This window comes from Papio anubis, chromosome 4 (genome assembly GCF_008728515.1).
Source record: "Papio anubis isolate 15944 chromosome 4, Panubis1.0, whole genome shotgun sequence".
Lineage (NCBI taxonomy): Eukaryota > Metazoa > Chordata > Mammalia > Primates > Cercopithecidae > Papio > Papio anubis.
This window is the reverse complement of record NC_044979.1, coordinates 140723447-140747980: the sequence shown is the minus strand read 5'-3', so window position 1 is coordinate 140747980 and position 24534 is coordinate 140723447. Positions and strand designations below refer to the sequence as shown.

The following is a 24534-nucleotide window of genomic DNA, read 5'->3' as shown; positions in this document are numbered from 1 at the left end:
GGACATCAGGAATGTGTTCTAGAGAATTCTTCTTCATGGTACCAGATGGTCCAGAGCAAAATGGGATGTCCAGCATCGCTGGAGTCATCCACTAAATGTCAGAGGGGCCTCCAATCACTGTGACAACCAAAAGCACCCCACCTATTTCCCATATGCCCCCTGGGGAACCAGAGATAGGGTCCCACTGTTGCTCAGGCTGAAATGCAGTGGTGCCATCATAGCTCACTGCAGCCCCAACCTGCTGTGCTCGTGATCGTCCTGCCTCAGTCTCCTGAGTAGCTGGCACTACAGACGTGTGCCACCACACCTGGCTAATTTTTGCATTTTTTGTAGAGACAGGGTCTGACTCTGTCACCCAGGCTGGAGTGCAGTAGTATGATCATAGTTCACTGCAGCCTCAACTTTCCTGGTTCAAGCAATTGACCTCCCTGATGGGTGGCTCTGGTCCATCTGCTCGGGCCTCACCCACACCCAGGAGCAGGTGCTCAGTACCTACTCGCTAAAGTCAACTGAACTCCCCAAAGCCTGGGAGCTGCACGGCTCAGAAGTGATGACTGAGGATCAGGACTGTTCAGCTGCTCCCACTGGGCCTCATGGCACTCACGTGTGTATCTGTCCTTCTAGAAAACCCTGGATGACCTACAGGCTGAGGAGGACAAGGTGAACCACCTGACCAAGAATAACAGCAAGCTGAGCACGCAGATCCACGAGGTAATACCCGTTGCCATGGCCGCCTTTACAACTCCAAGGCCAGATCCCTCTGGGGCCACGGGGTCCGAAGATAAGTTTTGAGAACTGGACCAACACATCCCCCAGGGCGTGAGGGCCCTTCTGATGCCACAGCTAAAGGATCGGACCCAGTCTGGTTCCTTCTTGCCTTCTGACCTCAGTCTCTCCTCGTCTACCTTCTCTTGCTGTTCTTGTCTCCGTAGCTGGAGGATAACTGGGAGCAGGAAAAGAAAATCCGGGCGGAGGTGGAAAAGGCTCGTCGCAAAGCTGAGAGTGACCTGAAGATGACCATCGACAACCTCAATGAGATGGAGCGTTCCAAGCTGGATCTCGAGGAGGTGGTGAAAAAGTATGTCTTGTCATTCATTTGTTCTGTCCGTCACAATTGTAGCAATAGCTGGAGTTGCCTGGCGGGAGCCAGTCACTGTACGGAGGGCCTCACATACATTCATGCATGTCCCAAGCACCTGCCAGGCATGGAAGATATGCAGAGAGGTAGGGGCTGCCCTGTCCACAGGCAACACTCAACGTCACACAATACCTGGTGGGCACTGGAGAGGAGGCGAGCACCACTATCCCAGGGAACACTGAGGGAACACTGAGGACTCAGCAAGGCAGGGAGGCATCATAAAAGCCTGTGACCAGGTCGGGTACGGTGGCTCATGCCTGTAATCGCAGCACTTTGGGAGGCCAAGGCGGGAGGAGCTCAAGACCAGCCTGGGCAATGTAGCAAGACCTCGTCTCTACAAAAAAATACAAAAATTAACTGGGCACGATTGTGGCCCCAGCTACTAGAGAGGCTGAGGTGGGAGGATCACATAAGCCCAGGAGGTCAAGGCTGCAGTGAGCCATGATCATACCACTGCACTGCATTCTGGGTGACAGAGCAACACCCTGTCTCAAAAAAAAAGTGTCACATTAGTAAATGTGTGAATGAATGAATGAATGATGAAATGCTTGAGGAGCTCATTCAGGAGTCTAACTGTTCTGTAGCGTGGGACCTTCTGGGCTGTCACCACAGAAGGCCAGAAGGGGCTGGGAAGTGCGTGCGTTTCGGCAGGTTCAAGGCCTCCTCTGGCAGCCCAGGCGCCATTCCCTCACCAGCTCGCTGGTCTGCCCTCAGAGCCTTTCCTCAGGAGACCAACCCTTCCCTTGCAGGAGGGATTTGGAAATAAACTCTGTCAACTCGAAATATGAGGATGAGCAGTCTCTGAATTCCACGCTGCAGAGGAAACTGAAGGAGCACCAGGTATGTCTAGGACCAAGAAGCATGAGCTCTCTGTCAGAAATGCACTTCTCTGAACCCTTTGTTCGCATCAGCTACTTGGTGGCTGAGGTTTCCTGAGGAGCGAGAGTGCCATAGAGTCCTTGGAGATCGACCCATGTTCCCCTCACTAGGGGTGAAATCCAAAGTCCCTACCATGGTTATGAGGCCCTCCAACTGCTCCCCGCCTGACCTCATTACCGAGTGTTTCCCTCCACTCTATCCAGCCATGCTGGCTCCTGGCTGGGTGTCACGCATGCCAGGCCCCCTCCTGCCTGCCCCGGGGCCTTTGCGCGTGCTCTCTGGGATCTGCCTCTCTCTGCTTTTGACAGTGGCTCTCATATTCTCACATCCCTATTTTCCGTCCTAAAAGGCTAAGGGGCTAACTTACTAACTTTGCCTGGGAGAGATGAATCCCCTCCCTTCTCTGTCTGCTAGGCCCGAATTGAAGAGCTGGAGGAAGAATTAGAAGCTGAGAGGGCCATGAGAGCCAAGGTAAATGAAATATGTTTCCCCTTCTTGGGTCAAAAGACGTAATGGCAGCCATACATCCAACCATGGATAGAAACCTCCTCTAAGAAAACCAGTAGAGAAGGCAGGTGTTCAGTTAAAAAGTCTAGTTGCTTCTTGAGCACCTGCTGTGTGCCAGGGACTAAACTGCACATTCACATTAATCATTACGTGAAAGGCAGATGCTTTGTGTGGCTTGAGTCCAGAGAAGAGGCTGGTTCTACCCGGGAGAGATGGGGGAGGGAACACTTGACCTCAAAGATGGAATTCAACAGGTAGACGCAGGGAGGAAGGGCTGGGCAAAGGGAGTAAAATAGCACCTACCTTCATTGGGATGAAAGTGTAAACAGAGAAAGCACGTGTTCGCAAGAGCAGAGCATGGAGGGAGGCTTGAGGGTAGGGATCCTACACGGCATGAGCCCAGAAAGCTGGTGGGAGACAAATCACAGTGTACCTAATCCCAAATTCAGCCAAATTGGACAGGTGGTGGGTAGGACGGGCACTAATGCCCACCCAGTGTGGGGAAGACAGTGTCCTTCACTGATGACAGGCAGGGCACAAGGCCCCCAGGCACAGAATCCTGGCTTCTCAAAGGTGAAGCAGTCATCATGCTCTTTACTGGAGAAAAAGGAGCTCTGGGTGATTATCATTGGTATCATTAAATCTCATCCCATGGCCAGGCACAGTGGCTCATGCCTGTAACCCAGATACCTTGGGAGATCAAGGCAGGAGGATCAGTTGAGACCAGGAGACCAGCCTGGGCAACATGGTGAAAACCCATCTCAACAAAAACTTTAAAAATTAGCTGGGTGTGATGACATGTGTCTGTAGTCGCAGATACTCGGGGGGCGAGGTTAGAGGACTGTTTGAGCAAGGCAGGTGAAGGTTGCAGTGAGTCAAGATGGTCTGCTGCACTCCAGCCTGGGCCACAGAGGAAGGCTCTATCTCAAAACAAAAATTTTCATCCCAGGTGGAGAAACAACGCAGTGACCTGTCCCGGGATCTCGAAGACCTCAGTGACAGGCTGGAGGAAGCGGGTGGAGCCACATCGGCTCAGGTACCCATCCCAGGGGGCCCAGAAACCCCCAGCCCTGCCCGCATGTAGGGAGAAAAAATGCCGGACTGTAAGCAGTGGGATCAAGACCAGTTCATTCTTACTAGGTTCCTGAGACAGACTTGAGGAGAAACCAATTAATAATTTAAAAATGAGGCCTGGAGCAGTGGCTCACGCCTGTAATCCCAACACCTGGGGAGGCAAAGGCAGAAGGCTCACTTGAGCCCAGGGGTTTCTGACCAGCCTGGGCAACACAGCAAAAGCCCATCTCTCAAAAAGAAAAAAAAAGGTAGCTGGGCATGGTGGCACATTCCTGTAGTTCCAGATACTCAAGAGGCTAAAGAAGGAGGATCACTTGAGCCCAGGGAGGTTGAGGCTGTGGTGAGCCATGATGGCACCACTGCATTCCAGCCTGGGTGACAGAGCAAGACCCTGTCTCTTGAAAACAAACAGAAAGAGTTTGCTACTCACAGTTCCCAAGAAGCCAGGGCATAGCAGGCCACGCAGGGCCAGAGAGAGGCACTGAGGCTGGTTAGGAGGCAGATGGCCGGGGAGAAATGTAGGCACAGGCCTTTACTCTGGCTCCCATGGGAAGGAACAGGTGAAACAGGGTGAACAGGCTCCTGACTGGCCACTCTGGACAGTCTCAGTGGACTGTGGAGCTGATCCTAGTTGTCGGTACCTGGACCTGGAGTGATTAGGGCAGGAATATAGTGAGTAGAAATCTGAGAGCCCAGCCAGGTGCGGTGGCTCACGCCTGTACTCCCAACACTTTGGGAGGCTGAGCCAGGTGGATCACCTGAGGTCAGGAGTTCGAGACCAGCCTGGTCAACATGGTGAAACCCCATCTCTACTAAAAACACAAAAAATTAGCTGGGCATGGTGACAGGCACCTGTAATCCCAGCTACTTGGGAGGCTGAGGCAGGAGAATCACTTGAACTCAGGAGGCAGAGGTTGCAGCAAGCCGAGATCATGCCACTGCACTACAGCCTGGGCAACAAGAGTGAAACTGCTTCTCAAAAAAAAAAAAAAAAAAAAAAAAAAAAAAGGACATCAGTCGTTAGCTTAGGGCCCACCCTAATCCAGTATGACATCTTAACTAGCTCCCTCTGCAAAGACGCTATTTCCAAATCAGGTCCCATTCACAGGTACCCACGGTTAGGACTTGAGTATATCTTTTTGGAGGGTACAATTTAACACACAACACTCCTTAAACAATTCCTGTGGGCAACCCCCGCCCCCCAAAGGCTAAGCATTGGCATTTCAAGCAGGACTTCTTTTAGCGAGGTGCGGGAAAATCAGGGAACCACCAAGCAGCTGGGCGGTGTCCACCCCAAAAAGGCTGGCACTGGCCATTTCTGCTAAGCCACTCCTCTTCTACCCCAGATCGAGCAGAACCGCAAGCGGGAGGCTGAGCTGCTGAAGCTGCGGCGGGAGCTGGAAGAGGCCGCCCTGCAGAGTGAGGCGACGGCCTCCACACTGCGCAAGAAGCACATGGACTCCATGGCCGAGCTGACAGAGCATGTGGAGAGCCTGCAGAGGGTCAAGTCCAAGTTGGAGAAGGATAAACAGGTCATGAAGGCCGAGATTGACGACCTCAGTGCCAGTGTGGAGACGATACAGAAGTCCAAGGTGAATAACCTAACTGTGGGCCGGGCACAGTGGCTCACTCCTGTAATCCCAGCACTTTGGGAGGCTGAGGCAGGAGGATCGCTTTTGAGAGGCCAGGAGTTGGGGACCAACCTGGACAACATAGCCAGACCTTATCTCTTCAAAAAACAAAATTACCCAGGGATGGGAGCATGCGCCTATAGTCCTAGCTACTCAGGAGGCTGAGGCAGGAGGATTGCTTGAGCCCAGGAGGTTGAGACTGCAGTGAAATGAATATCATTGCGCCACTGCACTCCAGCCTAGGCAACAGAACGAGACCCTGTCTCTAAAATAAAATAAAATAAAATAACCTGCCGGTCACAATGGAGCTGCACTCCCAGCACTTTGGGAGACTGAGGCAAGCGGATTTCCTGAGGTCAGGAGTTCGAGACCAGCCTGGCCAACATGCTGAAACCCTGTCTCTACTAAAAATACAAAAATTGCTTAAACCTGGGAGGCAGAGGTTGCAGTGAGCCGAGATTGTGCCACTGCACTCCAGCCCGAGCGACAGTGCGAGACTCTGTCTCAAAAAATAAAAATAAAAAATAAAAATAACCTGTGCTTCAATTTCTTCATCTATAACATGAAGACAATTGTCATAATCCCCACCTTAGAGTGCTATTGTGAGGGCTGCAATAGTTTCTGGCACATAAGAAATACTCAGTAGGCCAGGCACAGTGGCTAATGCCTGTAATCCCAGCACTTTGAGAGGCTAAGGCAGGCAGATCACTTGAGCCCAGTTCAAGACCAGCCTGGGCAACGCAGTGAAACCTTGTCTCCACAAAAAATAAAAATAATTAGCCAGGTATGGTGGCATGCACCTGTGGTCCCAGTTACTCAGGAGGCTGTGGTGAGAGGATGGCTTGAGCCCAGGATGTCGAGGCTACAGTGAGCTATGATTGCATCTACGCACTCCAGCCTGGGTGATAGAGTGATACCCTGTCTCAAAAAAAAAAAAAGAAAAGAAAAGAAAAGAAAAGGCAATGGTGAGCCATTTGGGGTTTCTGAGACAGGGGCATTCTAGAAGGACTAGGCAGGTAGCCTGGGAGGCACACAGGAGGAACAGGGCAAAAATCAATGGGGAAGTAGGGAGGGCTTGGCCTCCCCCACCCGCAACTTCCCCACTGAGTTCATCCTTCCTGAGCAGATGAATGCCGAGGCCCACGTCAGAAAGCTGGAAGACAGCTTATCAGAAGCCAACGCGAAGGTGGCAGAGCTAGAGCGAAACCAGGCAGAAATCAATGCCATCAGGACCCGCCTCCAAGGTGAGCCCTCTCCGCCCTGAAGCTTGCTAAGGAGCAGTGCATGGAAAGGAACTGGGATGCTCAAGGAAACAGAGCTTTCTTGGCCTTGGAAGATTCCCATCCAAACCCCTCGTGATGAGACGAGGAGATTTTATTCCACCTGCTGAATATTCCAAGTAACATCTTTACAATGCAAAACAGGGAACACAATTCAATGCATTTTCATATCCGTTCTCTCACCTTCCCGGTGAGATCAGCAGGAGAGGCATTCATGCTGACAAAATACAATTTTCAAACATTTTTAAACATGACCCACATACCAATAGAAAGCGAACATGTGTCAAGGGTTTATTTAACTCCTTAATGAGGGAACCAGAAAAAATGGTAAAACTGCCTTCAAAGAGCATTTGAAAGGCAGAGATTTCAGCTGGGAAAAGAAATGCTAAAATAACTTTGCTGAGTTAGATGCAGAACTAGTTAATATCCTATAGGACAATAATACTGTAACCTCAGGTTTAGTTTAGGGTTTGTTTTCCCCCCTGCCGGAAGAAACACACCTTTGTCATAGAAATGCATCTTTGCATCTCTGTAACAAAAATAATTGGCAATTTATCAATGTATAAGTCGATTTCTAACTTTGCAGAAGCTGTGCTCTAATAACACAGGGGTAAACAGTAAGTCAAACAAAGGCACATTTCCGTAGAGAACTAAATAGTCTGCAGGTGGGCCTGTTAGTGCTCCAGTGTAACATCAAGAGAACTTGCAGGCACCCTTTCGCCTTATTTCTCACGTTTGGAATTCTTTGACAATATCCTGGCTGGGTGCGGTGGCTCACACTTGTAATTCCAGCACTTTGGGAGGCCAAAGCGGGAGGATTACTTGAGGCCAGGAGTTTGAGAACAGCCTGGACAACATAGCAAGAACCCTATCTCTACAAAACAAATTTTTTAAATAGCTGGGTGTGGTGGCGCACACTGGTGGTCCCAGCTACTTGGGAGGCTGAGGCAGGAGGATCGCTTGAGCCCAGGAGTTCAAGGTTGTGATGAGCTATGATTGTGCCACTGCACTCCAGCCTGGGCAACAGAGCAGGACTCTACTTCAAAAAAAAAAAAAAAATCAATATCAGGCTGTGCGCAGTGGCTCGTGCCTGTAATCCCAGCGCTTTTGGAGGCCAAGGTGGGCAGATCACTTGAGGTCAGGAGTTCGAGATCAGCCTGGCCAATGTGGTGAAACCAGGTCTCTACTAAAAATACAAAAAAAAATTAGCTGGGCATGGTGGTACATGCTTGTAATCCCAGTTACTTGGGATGCTGAGGTAGGAGAATCACTTGAACTCGGAAGGCAGAGGTGGCAGTGAGCCGAGAGCACGCCACTGCACTCCAGCCTGGGTGACAAGAGTGAAACTCAGTCTCAAAAAAAAAAAAAAAAAAAAAAAAAAGGCTGGGCGCGGTGGCTCACACCTGTAATCCCAGCACTTTGGGAGGCCGAGGTGGGCAGATCACGAGGTCAGGAGATCGAAACCATCCTAGCTAACACAGTGAAACCCCGTCTCTACTAAAAAAAAAAAAAATACAAAAAATTAGCCGGGTGTGGTGGTAGGCGTCTGTAGTCCCAGTGACTCAGGAGGCTGAGGCAGGAGAACAGTGTGAACCCAGGAGGCAGAGCTTGCAGTGAGCCGAGATCACGCCACTGCGCTCCAGCATGGGTGACAGAACGAGACTCCATCTCAAAAAAAAAAAAAAAAAATCAATATCCCCACTTGGTGGATAAGAAAAGTGAAGCTCAGTAAGCTCAGTGACTTACAGGGTAGAACTGGAAATCCTTTCTTTTTCTCGCGGGCTCATGAACTTCTTCCTGGCCTCTGGCTCCAGTGATCATCCCACAATTGACAGGAGTGTAGGTTCTGGAATGGACAAATACGTTTTACAAAGGAAATAGTCTCTGTCCCACTGTTTCTCCAAACTCCTCCACTGCATCTCCTGACATGTAGGAGATGGGGGTTTCATTATGTGAGGCCCCTAAGTCCATGCAGGTTACCTGGATCTCGGTAACCCTTGAGCACTTGTCTTTCTCCTGGGCTCACTTAATTTGGAGGCTAGAGTGGTGATCCACCATGCTCTCCATTCCAGTTCCATTGGCCAAGTCACCATATTTATTGGGTACTTTAGGAGCAATGCCCTGGGGAACTTAGGATCTGGCTGGGGAACCAGTTCTTCATCCAATATTTCTTCCATTCCCTTCTCACCCAGCTGAAAATAGTGAACTGAGCAGGGAATATGAGGAGTCCCAGAGCCGGCTCAATCAAATCCTACGGATAAAGACATCTCTGACGTCACAAGTGGATGATTACAAGAGGCAGCTGGATGAAGAGTCAAAGGTTTGTTTGGGGGTGGGGTTGTGGTGGAGACAGCTGCCTCCTTAAAGTTACAGGTTACAGCTGGGTTTGGTGGCGCATGGCTGTAATCCCAGCACTTTGGGAGGCCTAGGTGGGAGGTTCGCTTAAGGCCAGGAGTTCAAGACCAGCCTGAACAACACAGCAAGACCCCCCCCAACCCCCGCTAACCCCATCTCTACCAAAATAAAAAATAAAAATGTTGGCTGGGCGTGGTGGCTCACGCCTGTAATCCCAGCACTTTGAGAGGCGAGGGTGGGTGGATCAGCTGAGGTCAGGAGTTTGAGACCAGTCTGGCCAACATGGCAAAACCTGGTCTCTACTAAAAACATAAAAATTAGCTGGGTGTGGTGGTGAGTGTCTGTAATCCCAGCTACTCGGGAGGCTGAGACAGGCGGAGGCGGAGGTTGCAGGGAGCTGAGATCGCACCATTGCACTCCAGCCTGGGTGACAAGAGTGAAACTCAGTCTCAGAAAAAAAAAAAAAGTTTCCAGGTATGGTGGTGTACACCTATAGTCCCAGCTAAAGAAAGTTACAGATTATGAAGATGTCAAAGGAGCACAAAAAGCATTTGATATCGTAGCAAGTAAAAAAGCTAACTACAAAACTGTAGGATGTGATGTGTACAACTAAATGAAATTACATATCCTTGTGGACAATAATAGAATGAGAAGAAGTCACAGGATGAAAATTAAAACCCCAGTGGTTTGGATTGTGGGATTGTGTATCTTTTCCCCCTTTCACCTGCCATCACTGCTGCTCCAGTGTTATGTGTATCTAAGTGGTGGCCCTGTGGGCTGCGGAAAGCCCCCACGGCCCCTGACACGCGGGTCCCCACAGTCTCGCAGCACCGCCGTGGTGAGCCTGGCCAACACCAAACACGACCTGGACCTAGTAAAGGAGCAGCTGGAGGAGGAGCAGGGAGGCAAGTCGGAGCTGCAGCGCCTTGTATCCAAACTCAACACCGAGGTCACCACCTGGAGGACCAAATACGAGACCGACGCCATCCAGAGGACAGAGGAGCTGGAGGAGACCAAGTGAGTGTGGTCCTCCTGCTGGGAGAGCCAGGTGGGCTGGGCAGGTGGTGCTGGGGGCCTCACCACCATGTCAATCACTGCTACAGCCAGGGCCAAGCCCAGGAGAAGGACGTTCACAGGCTCCTTTAAGAGGAGGACAATGTGTGTGGACAAAGGAGCCTGCTCTGTGGGCCAGAAATGGTGGCTCAGGCCTGTAATCCCAGCACTGTGGGAGGCCAAGGTGGGAGGATTGCTTGAGCCCAGAAGTTCGAGGCCAGCCAGGGCAACATGGTGAGATCCTCATCTCTACAAAAAATTACAAAATTAGCCAGGCATGGTGGCACGTGCCTGTAGTCTCAGCTACTTGGGAGACTAAAGTGGGAGGATTGCTTGAGCCCAGGAATTGGAGGCTGCAGTGAGCAATGATCGAGCCACTGCACTTCAGCCTGGATAACAGAGAAGGATCCTGTCTCTAAAAAAAAAAAAAAAAAAAACTACAGAAGTGGACACCTGAGGAAATAAGGGGGGACATGGAAGTGGGCCTCTCTCTGGTGTAAAAGGAGGCTGGCCTGGATGCCCCTGGGCCCATGCACGCAGGGAAGCCCTGTGAGTGAGCCACCCTGGGTCAGGAAGCAGAGGGGATCCATGACAAGTTAAATCAAAGAACATGGTCAACTTAACAAACTCCTCTATAGACTTTTCTGGATTCTCTGAAAAAATAGTCAGATTTTTTCTTGTATAAAGCCAAATTAGACAGAAAATGGCACATGTGCTCTAAGTGTTTCCGGGATCCCAGCCTGCTGGCTGGTCCCGTCCATCCACTGAAATTTCTGCTAATATGATAGCAAATAAGGCATAGTGACTTCCAGCTGATGCAATACTTTCATCTAAAGCTCTAAGCTCTTTTTTACCTTGAGCCTAAATTTGCCTTCCTGTGACTTCCACCTCTGTCCTCCAGGTCTTTGCTATAGAGGCTGCTGGGTACTGCCTAGTGTTCCCCCAAGGCTCCCACTCCTGGGCTAAACCTAAATCTCAACCCCTAAGCTTGTCTCTGTCCCAGACACCCTCAGGGCCCCTCCATCCCCTGGCTTAGACCTTTGCTCCTGTGTCCCCTTCTCAGAGAGTCTCCCCTGAGTCTGTATTTGACACTATCACCCCCTCCCACCTGGACTGCCTGTCCTCTTCCTGGCTCTATTTGTCACTGCAGTGCTTATGTTCTATAGGGCATGTATTGCGTGCCCCGTCCCAGCTCCAGAACAAACATTTCATTTGTTAGGGCAGGTATCCTCGCCTGTTTTATTCAGTGCTGCATCCCTAACACCTGCAACAATCCTTGGCACAGAGTAGAGAAAGTGTTTGTTGAATGAATAAATGAGAGAGTGAATGGGCAGCTGTGGCTGTCCTGTAAACACTCTGCATCGTTTCCAATGTTGACACCAGAGCTTAGTACCATGCCCACCACACTCTGACCCTGGCAATGTGGAGGTGGTGCCTGTGAGCGCCTGTGTTTCCTTGACAGCCCCTCTGGCCCTCATTTGCAGGAGGAAGCTGGCCGCCAGGCTTCAGGAGGCAGAAGAAGCAGCTGAAACCGCCCAGGCCCGGGCCGCCTCCCTCGAGAAAAATAAACAGAGACTCCAGGCAGAAGTTGAGGACCTCACCATCGACTTGGAGAAGGTCAGAGGGTCAAATGCTTAAAGCTGCCTATTTACCGGGGCAGAGAGCCCACAGCAGGGCGAGGGCAAGGCTGTCACACGTCTGGGGTCATCAGGAAGAAACACATGGTTCAAGAAGTTGCAGCGCAGGGGTGCCTTCAGGAGCTTGCTGGACACGGCTGCTGCTTGAGCACGCGTTCATGAACTCTTCCGAGATCTAAGAGCACAGTGGCCCATGCCTCTAATCCCAACACACTGGGCGGCCAAGGCAGGAGGATCACTTGAGCCAAGGAGTTCAAGACCAGCCGAACAACACAGGGAGACCCTATCTCAAAAGAAAAAAAAAAAGAGATGGAGTTTGGTTCTTGTTGCCCAGGCTAGAGTATAGTGGCGCAATATTGGCTCACTGCAACCTCCGCCTCCTGGGTTCAAGCAATTCTCATTCCTCAGCCTCCTGAGAAGCTGGGATTACAGGTACCCATCAACGCTCCCAGCTAATTTTTTGTATTTTTAGTAGAGGCGGGGTTTCATCATGTGGACCAGGCTGGTCTCGAACTCCTGACCTCAGGTGATCCACCCGCCTCGGTCTCCCAAAGTGCCAGGATTACAGGTATGAGCCACTGTGCCCAGTCCCCCAAAATTTTTAAAATAAAAATTTAGCCAGGTGTGGTGGCATATGCCTGTGGTCCCAGCTACTTGGCAGGCTAAGGCATGAGGATCATTTGAACCAGGTGTTCAAGGCTGCAGTGAGCTATGCTTGCACCGCTGCACTCCAGCCTGGCAGACAGAGTAAGACACTGTCTCAAATAAATAGGGCCATAAGCAGGGTAAAATTTGCCCTGAAAGTTACACGATGCAGCCGGGCACAGTGGCTCATGCCTGTAATCCTAGCACTTTGGGAGGCCGAGGCAGGCGGATTGCCTGAGTTCAGGAGTTCGACACCAGCCTGGGCAACACGGTGAAACCCTGTCTGTACTAAAATACAAAAAATTAGCCAGGCGTGGCAGCAGGCACCTGTAGTCCCAGCTACTTGGGAGGCTGAGGCAGGAGAATCGCTTGAACCCAGGAGGCGGAAGTTGCAGTGAGCCAGATCGTGCCACTGCCCTCTAGCCTGGGCGACAGAGCAAGATTCTGGCTCCAAAAAAAAAAAGCAAGTTACATGATGCACCTTCCCTGTTCCCCTCTCTCTTCCACAAACTGTATCCCATATACTTTGCGTGGCTAACTATTCCTACTTGCATCCCTGGTTCAAACTGAGTTGCCAGTGTCTATGAGAATTAAATAAGATTTCCACTGGCCTACAGCTCCCTGGTCTTGGTCTAGATGGAACCATGATTCATGCTGGCTGTGAGGGGCCATATGCAGCCCAGTACAAGAATGTGCCGCATGAAGTGGCCTCATAGGTAGAAGGTCACATCCATATGAGAGGTTTCAGAAAAAAAGTTCTGGCAAGGTGGTTCACGCTTGTCATCCCAGGACTTTGGGAGGCTGAGGTAGGAAGATTGCTTAAGTCCAAGAGGCTGAGGCTACAGTTAGCTATGATTATGCCACTGTACTCCAGCCTGGGTGACAGAGTGAGACCTCATCTCTTGAAACAAAAAAAAAGGTTGGGCACTGTGACCCATGCCTGTAATCTCAGCACTTTGGGAAGCTGAGGCGGGCAGATCACCTGAGGTCAGGAGTTTGAGACCAGCCTGGCCAACATGGTGAAACCCCATCTCTACTAAAAATACAAAAAGTAGCCGGGTGTGGTGGCACATGCCTGTGTAATCCCAACTACTCAGGAGGCTGAGGCAGGAGAATCGCTTGAACCCAGAAGACAGAGGTTGCGGTGAGCCGAGATCACGCCACTGCACTCCAGCCTGGGTGACAGAGTGAGACTCCGTCTCAATTAAAAAAAAAAAAAAAAAAAGTCCTGAAACTCAAAAAGGTTTTGCTACCCCACAAAAGAAACAAAGCAAAACTTTACAAAAGCTAATATAGCACAACAGCAAATAGTTGCCAGGGAGTTATGAGAAAGATGAACTCTATAGAAAAATAAAGTCTAAGAATAGTCTGTTTTGAGTTTCTGTGTAATGTATATTACTACATTACAGTGAAATATATCAAGAGGAGTTAGGCCAAATGTCATAAATCTGGGAAGGCCGCTGTGGCCCAAACTCCTCATTTGACACCTGAGAGAATTCTAACCTGGGAAAATAAGGTGGAACGCCCCAGGCCACACACCTCTCGGGGTGGGGGAAGTTTTAGAACTGGCATGCAGCTCTTTGCAGACTCTCTGTTCTGTGCTTCTGCCATAGGTGTTGAATTACATTCCAATTCCCAAGGAGTCCGTAGTCTCAGGAGTTACTGGAGAAAGGGAAGGAAGGAAGAGAGGTTGGTGGGGGGTGGGAGGAGGGGACAGAGGCAGGGAGTTCGGACCCCTAGAGGCCATTTCCAACTTTCCTTAGGCCAATGCGGCAGCCGCTGCCCTGGACAAGAAGCAGAGGCTCTTTGACAAGATGCTGGCTGAGTGGCAGCAGAAGTGTGAGGAGCTGCAGGTGGAACTGGATAACTCACAGAAGGAGTGCCGCATGTACATGACGGAGAGCTTCAAGATCAAGACTGCCTACGAGGAGTCTCTGGAGCATCTAGAGTCCGTGAAGAAGGAGAATAAGACCCTGCAGGGTGAGTCTGAGGGCAGGTGGACGGGATGGGCCTGTAGGGATGGGGACACAGCCAGAGTCCCCTTCGTCCTGACCACATCATCAGTTGAGTACCTGGCACATAGTAGGTGCTCAATAAATGTTTGTTGACTGACTAGCAAGTGCTTTGCAGAAGCACTTCAGCATTCAGCAGTATAACTTTAGGCGAGTTGCTCAATCTTTCTGTGCCTCACTTTCCTCATCTATAAAATGAGGAAATAGCTGGGCATGGTGGCTCATGCCTGTAATCCCAGCACTTCGGGAGGCCGAGGCAGGAGGATCACTTGAGGTCAGGAGTTCGAGACCAGCCTGACCAACATGGTAAAACCCTGTCTCTACTGAAAATACAAAAAATTAGCTGGGCATGGTGGCAGGTGCCTGTAGTCCCAGCTACTTGGGAGGCTGAGGCAGAAGAATCGCTTGGACCCAGGATGTGGAGGTTGCAGTGAGCCAAGATCATGCCACTGTACTCCAGCTTGGGCAATAGAGCAACACTATGTCCCAAAAATAAATAAATAAATAAAATAAAATGAGGAAATAATTCTACCCTCCTTAAAAGGTTGTCATGACAATGAAATAAGATTATAGCCAGGCGTGATGGTTCATGTCTGCAATCCTGGCACTTTGGGAGACCTGCTTCTTACCCCAATGGAGGAATGATGGTGCCACCTGCCATGACCCTGGAATGCTGAGTCTTATTAACATGAATATTTCTATCTCAGAGGAGATAAAGGATCTCATTGATCAGCTGGGTGAGGGAGGAAGGAGTGTGCATGAGCTGCAGAAGTTGAAGAAAAAACTGGAGATGGAAAAGGAAGAACTCCAGGTGGCCCTGGAAGAAGCTGAGTCTTCCCTGGAGGTAACCACAGGGCCATCACCTTGGGGACTGTGGACCCTTGGCCAGGCACTGCACACCTTCTTGGCCAGAAAGACTCATGTTTATATTCCTGGTAGGTTGAAGAGAGCAAAGTGATTCGAATTCAATTGGAACTGGCTCAGGTTAAAGCTGACATCGACCGGAGAATCCATGAGAAAGAAGAAGAATTTGAGGCTACCAGGTACAGAGCTGGTGGGATGGGAGGCTGACTCTTGGGCAGCGTGATGGAGCAGAGTCCAGAAACCCGGGTCTCTTTCACCTACTAGTTGCATGATGTTGGGCAATTCAGGTGAACCTCGCTGAACCTGTTTCCTCATCTATGAAATGGAAATAAAGACGGTACCTCACACTACTGTGTCTAGTTTATGAACACTTTGTTTTTGGGGGTTTTGGTTTTTTGGTGTTTTTTTTCGGAGTCATAGTCTTGCTCTGTAGCCTAGGCCACAGTGTAGTAGTGCAATCCAAGCTCACTGCAACCTCTACCTCCTGGGTTCAAGCAATTCTCCTGCCTTAGCCTCCCAAGTAGCTAGGATCACAGGCATGTGCCACCGTGCCAAGCTAATTTTTGTATTTTTACTAGAGACAGGGTTTCGCCATGTTGGCCAGGCTGGTCTTGAACTCCTGACCTCAAGTGATCTGCCCACCTTGGCCTCCCAAAGTGCTGGGATTACAGGCGTGAGCCACCGTGCCCGGCCTATGAACACTTTAGATGTAGTATTTTAGCCATGATGGTTAATGAAGCAGAGAATCTATTATGTGCTTACTGGCTGTTTGTATATCTTCTTCGGAGAAATGTCTGTTCTTTGCCCCTTTCAAAAATTGGATTGCTTCTTTTTATTGTTGAGTTGTAAGAGTTCTTTATATATTCTGAACACTAGACTTATCAGTAATGATTTGCAAATATTTTTTTCCCATTCTATGGGTTGTCTTGTCACTTTCTTAAAGGTATCCATTCAAACATAAAGGTTATTTCATTTTGGCTGGGCGCAGTGGCTCACGCCTGTAATCCTAGCACTCTGGAAGGCTGAGATGGGAGGATCCCTTGAGCTCAGGAGTTTGAGACCAGCCTGGGCAACACAGCAAAACCCCCACTCTACCAAAAAAAAAAAAAAAAAACGCTGGGTGTGGTGGCATGGCCTGTAGTCCCAGTTACTGGGGAGGCTGAGATGGGAAGATCACTCGAGCCGCAGAGTTCAAGGCTGCAGTGAGCTATCATCACACTACTACACCATCACAGAATGTGATGGTTTTTCCATTACAGCCTGAGCCAGAGAGTGACTCTAAATCAACAAAATGAACTTCCTTTAATTTCCCCAAAGCATGAAACCCTCATCCCTGTCTTGTACCTTTTTAAGGGTTTAATTTCACAACATGGTGCCTGGACTCATGCTGATGCTGAGACCTCTTCTCTAGGGAGGCCTAGCACAGACTGAACAGCTAGCCCAGTATGCCAAGGTCTTCTCTGCTTGGACTTACAGGAAGAACCACCAGCGAGCAATCGAGTCCTTGCAGGCCAGCCTGGAGGCAGAGGCCAAGGGCCGGGCAGAGGCACTTCGGCTCAAGAAGAAGATGGAGACGGACCTCAATGAGATGGAAATCCAGCTGGACCATGCCAACAAGAACAACAGCGAACTTGTAAAGACACTGAAAAGGCTGCAACAGCAAATCAAGGTAGCGATCTGGGAGGAGGAGAAACGAGGTACAAGGCACACTATCATCGGTTGAGTCTGAAGGCCTAAAGGGGGCTAACTTAATGCATGTCTTCAGCCAGCATAAAGGCATAAGAGTGAGAATGTGGGGTGGCTGTCAGTCCAGGGAGCAGGAGGCTTGGGGACTATATAAAGAAGAGGCCCTCAACCACCAAAAGTCCCAATTATGGACAACTGGAAAGATGGACCAAAGGAGGGAAACAGGAAGTTAAGCTCATCTTGATCCCTCCCTCCCTCCCTCCCTCCCTCCCTTCCTCCCTTCCTTCCTTCCTTCCTTCCTGAGATGGAGTTTTGCTCTTGTCACTCAGGCTGGAGTGCAGTGGTGCAATCTCGGCTCACTGCAACCTCCACCTCCCGGGTTCAAACAATTCTCCTGCCTCAGCCTCCTGAGCAGCTGGGATTACAGGTGACCACCACCACGCCCAGCTAATTTTTGTATTTTTAATAGAGACGGGGTTTCACCATGCTGGCCAGGCTGATCTCCAACGCCTGACCTCAGGTGATCTGCCCACCTCAGCCTCCCAAAGTACTGGGATTACAGGCGTGAGCCACCACACCCAGTCCTGTCTTGATTTGTAAAATCATTTTTTACTTATTATAAACCATTTCAGACATAGAGAAATGAAGAACACAACAAAACTCATATACCCACTACTTGCCTTAAAAAATAAACACAAACAGAGCTGAAGATCCCTTTACAATCATTCTATTATGAGACTGTTCTTTACAGCATACAGAGCTGGAACCACACTTGCTAACTGGAGACGTGCCCTAACCAGGTACTGTTTTGGGTGTCCAAGAGTGGACAAGACAATGCTGGACACAGTTGGTGTTCACATGTAGTCCCAGCTACTCAGGAGGCTGAAGAGAAAGGATTGCCCGAGGCCAGGCTTGAGTTTGTGACCAGTCTGGGCATCATAGCAATACCCCATCTCCACAAAAAATAAAATGAGCCAGGCATGGTGGTGTGTGCCTGTAGTTCCAGCTACTCAGGAGGCTGAGGTGGGAGGATCACTTGAGCCCAGAAGTTGGAGGCTGCTGTGAGCTATGACTACACCACTGCATTCCAGCCTGGGTGACAGAGTGAGACTCTGTCTCGAAAACAAAACAAAGAGTGGACAAAACAGACAAACATCCCCATGCAGACAGCAACAAAAATAAAACTGTATTGTTAAAACTGGTGATAAGTCCTATGGAGAAATAAGAGGACAGCCTGGGCGCAGTGGCTCACGCCTGTAATCCCAGCACTTTGGGAGGCTGAGGTGGGCAGATTGCTTGAGGTCAGGAGTTTGAGACCAGCCTGAGCAACATGGCAAAAACCCATCTCTACTAAAAATAAAAAAATTAGCCAGGTGTGGTGGCAGGCACCTGTAATCCCAGCTACTTGGGAAGGTGAGGCAGGAGACTCACTTGAACCTGGGAGGCGGAGATTGCAGTGAGCCGAGATCATGCCATTGCACTCCAGCCTAGGGGACAGAGCAAGACTCCATCTCAAAAAAAAAAAAAAAAAAAGAAATAAGAGGACAGAAGAAAGCTGGGGATCAGCCTAGGCAGGATTAGAATATGATTGGCTGAGGTCACTGGGGAGGCCTCCTGGAGAAGGCTGTGCTGGGAACACCAGGTGCTCTATCATCGGGAAAGGTTTGACTTCACGTTGACCTCATGTTAGATAACTTCCTGGGTCCTGGCCCTGCTGGAGCTCCACCACACCATAAGCTCCCCAAGCCCAGGTCTGTTCCTCACTCTTCTTCTGTGACCTCCCCGCCTGCCCAGTTTCCTGCTGAACCCAGTCGATAAAGGTCACGGCGCCCTCAGGTCTGGCCACCCCTAAAGTCATACCATGGCCCAGTGTATGGGCTCAGGCTGGGTCCCTGTGCCCCCCAGGACTTGCAGGTCCAGATGGACGAGGATGCCAGGCAGCACGAGGAGCTGCGGGAGCAGTACAACCTGCAGGAGCGGCGCCTGAGCCTGCTGCAGACGGAGCTGGAGGAGGTGCGTTCTGCCCTGGAGGGCAGCGAGCGTTCACGCAAGCTGCTGGAGCAGGAAATGGTGGAGATCACCGAACGGCACAATGAGATCAACATCCAGGTAGGACAGGGCTCCTGGGTCAGTGCCACTTGCACCCACACTCTGGGGGTTAGGGGGTGCTGGGGTGAGGCCAGGATGGTGCCCAAACCATGTGAGCCCCCATCAAAACTCAGAGGAAGGCAGTGCACCCCACTCAGCAAATCCTCAAAACTCATCTGCAGAGCTTTTTGTAAAATTGTGACTTTAAAGTCCAGGATATAAAAGATATCCCAGCCTGGGCCGGGCACGGTGGCTCACACCTGTAATCCCAGCACTTTGGGAGGCCGAGGCAGGCGGATCACCTAAGGTCAGGAGTTTGAGACCAGCCTGGTCAACATGATGAAACCCCATCTCTACTAAAAATACAAAAATTAGCCAGGTGTGGTGGCAGGCACCTGTAATCCCAGGTACTCAGGAGGCTGAGGCAGGAGAATTGCTTGAACCCAGGAGGCAGAAATTGCGCTGAGCCAAGATCATGCCACTGCATTCCAGCCTGGGTGACAGAGTGACCATCTAAAAAAAAATGTGTGTGTGTGTGTGTATATATATATTTATTTTTATATATATAAATATTTATATATTTTATATATATTTATTTAAATATATATTTATATATATATTTACTTAAATAGATATCTATCCCAGCCTGACCAACATGATGAAACCCTATCTCTACTAAAAATACAATAATTAGCCAGGCGTAGTCATGCATGCCATAATCTTAGCTGCTACTTGGGAAGCTGAGGCACAAGAATCACTTGAACCCTGGAGGTCGAGGTTGCAGTGAGCCAAGATCATGCTACTGCACTCCAGCCTGGGCGACACAGTAAGACTCTGACTCAAAAATAAAAATAAAATAAAATATATAACCTTGGCCAGGCACAGTGGCTCACGTCTGTAATCCCAGCACTATGGGAGGCAGAGGTGGGAGGATTGCTTGAGGCCAAGAATTCAAGACCAACCTAGGCAACATAGCCAGACCCTGTCTCTAAAAACATGAAAAATTAGTTGGGCGTAGTGGTGCTCATCTGTAGTCCCAGGTACTTGGAAGGCTGAGGTGGGAGGATTGCTTGAGCCTAAGAGGTTGAGGCTGCAGTGAGCTGTGATTGCATGACTGCACAATCCAGCCTGAGTGACACAGCAAGATCCTGCCTAAAATAAAATAAAATAAGAATGCAGGAGAGGGACCCATACCCCACGCAGAGGGCCCAGGGCCATTTCCTGTTGGGGTTGGGCAAGCATGTCTGGCAGAGGTTGTGTTCTTTCCTGGACACAGGAAGGCCCATGCAGACTCCTGGCTCATGGTGAGATCTCCATTTCTTCCTCCAGAACCAGAGCCTCCTCGTGGTCAAACGCAAGCTGGAGTCAGATGTCCAACGCATCTCCAACGAGCACGAGGAGCTCATCAGTGAGTTCCGCTCGGCCGACGAGAGGGCCAAGAAGGCCATGACGGACGTAAGTGCGTGTGCCCCTTGCTGCTGGCAGGCAGGGTTTCGGTGCCTGCTGAGGACCAGGCTGTCTGGGCGGGAAGGCCACTCCTGCCATCGTGGGCCACTGTGGACCCAAGCGTGGTTCCCTGCCAGGGAGAATGTGGCCCTGCTCTGGAGGAGCCCAAGGCTTTTCTAAAAAGCCACACACATGAAAGTAAGAAAGATTTACAAGCTCTAGGTGATCATGTGAAAGATTATAGCACAACGCCCTGGGTCTTGCATCAAAGAAGCCATCAAAGTGGGTTCATCTGGGCAGGCTTTTTGGCAATGGGATGCATTAAAACAGCCTTGGGCTAGGCATGGTGGCTCACACTTGTAATCCCAGCACTTTGGGAGGCCAAGGCAGCAGGATTGCTTGAGGCCAGGAGTTCAAGACCAGCCTGGGCAATATAGCAACTACTAAAAATGTTAAAAATTAGCCTGGCATCGTGGCATGTGCCTGTAGTCTCAACTACTCACAAGGCTGAGATGGGAGGATCACCTAAACCCAGGAGTTTGAGGTTGCCGTGAGTCATGATCCCGCCACTGCACTGCAGCCTGGGTGACAGAACAAGACCTTGTCTCAAAACATGAAATAATAACAAAAACAATAAAATGAAACAGCCTTGAGGGAAGGGCTAGTAAAAGGAAGAGAGATGAGCCCAGGGACGCAGAGGAGGACGTTGGCAGGATGTGCCCCCAAGTGCTCTCAGCCCAGTATCCCTTCGGGTGTTCACACCAGCCTCGAGTGGTGGGTTCTGTTTACTCCCTACTTGGAAGATGAAGGAATACAGATTCTCATCATCAGGCTCCTCTCACTTGATGGAAATCCCAGGAGTTCAGGAACATTGCTGGTCTTACTTGTTGCTACCTCCCAAGAGCACAGGCCCATGCCTGGCCCACCATAGACCCTCATGAACATCTGTGGAATGAATGTAAGGAGAAAGGGACTGAGAGGGGACAAGCAACATGCTGAAGGTCACTCAGGGCTGGACACAGTCCTGGGTCTTCCAACTCCAGAGGCTGTGCTTTTCCCACCCTCCATGCTATGCCCCTCATGGAGAGGGCAGTCAGTAGGGTTTGGCTTGAGTGTGCCCGGCTGGTGGGAGTCTGTGAAGATGGGGGGCATGAGTTTGGCTCCCCCTCCCCTCTCGGGGGCAAAGGGGAGCACAGGGCACCCCTTCCACCAAACCCCAGCGGCATGTCAGCGGGGCTCCCCCTGTCAACCAGTTGGTTTCCTAGAGACCGGGAGACAAGTTCTCACATCTCTCAAAGGAGCTACGAGCCTGGGTAGCACCCAGCTCCAACTCCTGCTCTTCTCCCCACTTGCAGGCCACCCGCATGGCAGAAGAACTCCGGCAAGAGCAGGACCACTGCATGCACCTGGAGAAGATCAAGAAGAACTATGAGGTCACCATCAAAGACCTGCAGGCCAAGATGGAGGAGGCCGAGCAGCTGGCTCTGAAAGGCGGGAAGCGCACAATCATGAAGCTGGAGGCCAGGGTGAGGGCGATGCAGGGCTCAGCTAAGGGAGGAATGGGGATCTGGTGGGGTGGGGGGGGTGTGTGTGAGACGCCTGTCTTTTGCCAAAAAACATGTCCTGGGTTTGATGAAGAATCGGGTTATGCAAGTGCTAGGAAAGAAGAGGAAATTGAAAGGACCAGGTGCAGCGGCTCACGCCTGTAATCCTAATATTTTAGGAGGCTGAGGCGGGAGGATCGCTTGAGGCCAGGAGTTTGAGACCAGCTGAGGCAACATAATGAGCCCTCCATCTCTACAAAAAAAAAAAAAAAAAAAAAAGTTAAATTAGCTGGGTGTAGTGGCACATGCCTGTAGTCCCAGCTACTCAGGAGGCTGAGTTGGGAGGCTAGCTTGAGCCCAGGAGATTGAGGCTACAGTGAGCTATGACAGCACTACTGCACTTCAGCCTGGGTGACAGAGCCAGACCCTGTCTCAGAAAAAAAGAGAAAAGAAGGAAAGAAAGAAAGAAGGGAGGGAGGGTAAGAAAGAGAAAAGGAAATTGAGAAAAGAGCTCTAATTTCTCTCAAGTTCTCCTCCTTCCCTGCCTGTCACCTTCCTCCCCGGAATGTCCTTAGCCTCGAGCAGAGTAATCCCCAATATTCTCCTTGCCTTTTTTTACTCACTGAAAGAAAACAAGGCTTAGTCTTTGCCCCATGAAATGTCAGAGCTGGAAGGGCCCGGAAAGTTCTATCATTTTGTCTGACTCCCTGACACCCCCATTTTCCAGAGGAGGGAATTTGAGGCTCAAGAGAAAGTGTTTGACAACCGCAGCATGGCCTGTAAAAGGCAGAGCCCACCCGACCCTCCTGTCCAGGGTCCATCCCCTCACCTCTGGGCAGAAGGCGGATACTGCAGCCACAAGGCCCCTGTCTGAGGCCACTGAGCTCTGAAGCTCAAAACCATGCGTTCCAGGAGGCTGAGGCAGGAGGATCGCTTGAGCGCAGGAGGTCAAGGCTGCAGTAAGCCATGATCACGCCACTGCCCTCCAGCCTGGGCAACAGAGCGGGACCCCATCAAAAAAACAAAAAACAAAACACACGTGTTCGCTCAGCTGCATTCCTCTCTTCCTCCCACAGATCAAGGAACTAGAGACCGAGCTGGACGGGGAACAGAAACAGCACGCGGAGACGGTCAAGACGCTGCGTAAGAACGAGCGTCGCCTCAAAGAGCTGATCTTCCAGACAGAGGAGGACAACAAGACCAACCAGCGCATGCAGGAGCTGGTGGAGAAGCTACAGAACAAGCTGAAGATCTACAAGAGGCAGATCGAGGAGGCGGTGGGTGCCTATGCGCCTCCCTGCTCCTCCTTCCCTGACGCTTGTTTTCTCAGTGCGGGTCCCCAGCCTTTCTGGGAATTAACCACAGGGAAAGAAGCAAGCATAGGCCCTAAGATGATTCTGTGAGGCTCATGTCCATGGCGTCTCCTCCTTGGAATCCAGTGGGAGGGGCAACCAGACACTACACACCAGAGATAAGAACTTGTAAAGAGGCCAGGCATGGTGGTGGCTCATGCCTGTAATCCCAGCACTTTGGAAGGTTGAGGTGGGTGGATCCCCTGAGATCAGGAGTACGAGACCAGCCTGGCCAAAATGGTGAAACCCATCTCTACTAAAAATACAAAAATTAGTCAGGCATGGTGGGGGGCACCTTAACCCCAGCTACTTGGGAGGCTGAGGCAGGAGAATCGCTTGAACCCTGGAGGTGGAGGTTGCAGTGAGCCAAGATCGTGCCCCTGCACTCCAGCCTGGGCGACAGAGTGAGACTGTCTCTCAAAAAAAAAAAAAAAAATGCACATTTAACCAGAACCAGCCATGTTTATGCCCCGTTTCCTGCCGTGCCTTTGTCACAGGAGGACCAGGCCAACCAGACCCTGGCTCGATACAGGAAGACAGTGCACGAGCTGGACGACGCTGAGGAGCGAGCGGGCATGGCAGAGACCGCCCTAAACAAGCTGCGCACCAGACACCGCGTGGCCGGCAAGGGCATCACCTCTGTGGAGATCATCCAGGTGTCTAAGACAGGCACCTCGAAAACCCTTTCTGAGGAGTGAAGCCCTCCGTGTCCTAGGCCACAGCCGGTAGGTGTGGACTCTGCTCTGGACGACCTCGCTCAGAGCGCTCCTTCCCTGCACTGGCTTTGCTCCTAGCAGTGGTACTATGTGACCCAGCCATATTCCCCCTGCTCCCCAGCTCTAGTCTTTGTCACACCCAGTCTCATGCAACAGGAAGCACAAAGCTCTTCCCCTCCCTCTTTAGCTGCAAAACCCCTTTAGATGCTCACAGCCCTCGGGTGGGGCGTTGTTCACCTGTATCACAGGTGCTGGCCGACCTGATGTTCCCCCATCTGCATGGAAGGGCGGTTCCCAAGTGTGATGCCACTTGACGCTAGCCTTGGTACCTAGTGCTTAGTACACAGTCACTGGGACATCCACAAGCTTATGGCAATGTGTGTTCATCTTTCATGTTCCCCACAATATCATTCTTCACTGGATATTTCATCAATCCTGGTTGAGTTCAGGTCTCTAATGCTAAGAAAATGATAATTATCATCACAGCTGCCATTTCTCGAACACCGAGTGCAGGTAGGATTTTGAGGAAACAATGGAAAGTAGTCTTTATTCCTCTTAATTCAGAACTAATCAAGGATGAAAAATATTGGAGATAAATATATAAAAGTTAAAATAGGCTGGGCACAG

The 24534-nt window shown here is 50.5% G+C and overlaps 1 protein-coding gene across 1 annotated transcript in view; it reads left to right on the top strand.

Annotated features, from left to right (window-relative positions):
• Positions 1 to 23414, top strand: part of LOC101018419 (myosin-16) — a 28500-nt gene extending 5086 nt beyond the window's left edge. The window contains exons 3-20 of the mRNA XM_021935150.2: positions 625 to 711; positions 933 to 1078; positions 1888 to 1978; positions 2432 to 2488; positions 3474 to 3560; positions 4945 to 5190; positions 6356 to 6473; positions 8702 to 8829; positions 9685 to 9881; positions 11402 to 11534; positions 13963 to 14179; positions 14919 to 15055; positions 15151 to 15254; positions 16552 to 16744; positions 18667 to 18870; positions 20179 to 20304; positions 21651 to 21821; positions 22916 to 23414. Of these exons, the coding sequence (XP_021790842.2) occupies positions 625 to 711; positions 933 to 1078; positions 1888 to 1978; positions 2432 to 2488; positions 3474 to 3560; positions 4945 to 5190; positions 6356 to 6473; positions 8702 to 8829; positions 9685 to 9881; positions 11402 to 11534; positions 13963 to 14179; positions 14919 to 15055; positions 15151 to 15254; positions 16552 to 16744; positions 18667 to 18870; positions 20179 to 20304; positions 21651 to 21821; positions 22916 to 23242 (2769 nt within the window). The 3' untranslated portion in view covers positions 23243 to 23414. The remainder of the gene's footprint in view (positions 1 to 624; positions 712 to 932; positions 1079 to 1887; positions 1979 to 2431; positions 2489 to 3473; positions 3561 to 4944; positions 5191 to 6355; positions 6474 to 8701; positions 8830 to 9684; positions 9882 to 11401; positions 11535 to 13962; positions 14180 to 14918; positions 15056 to 15150; positions 15255 to 16551; positions 16745 to 18666; positions 18871 to 20178; positions 20305 to 21650; positions 21822 to 22915) is intronic.
• The last annotated feature ends 1120 nt before the right edge of the window (positions 23415 to 24534 follow it).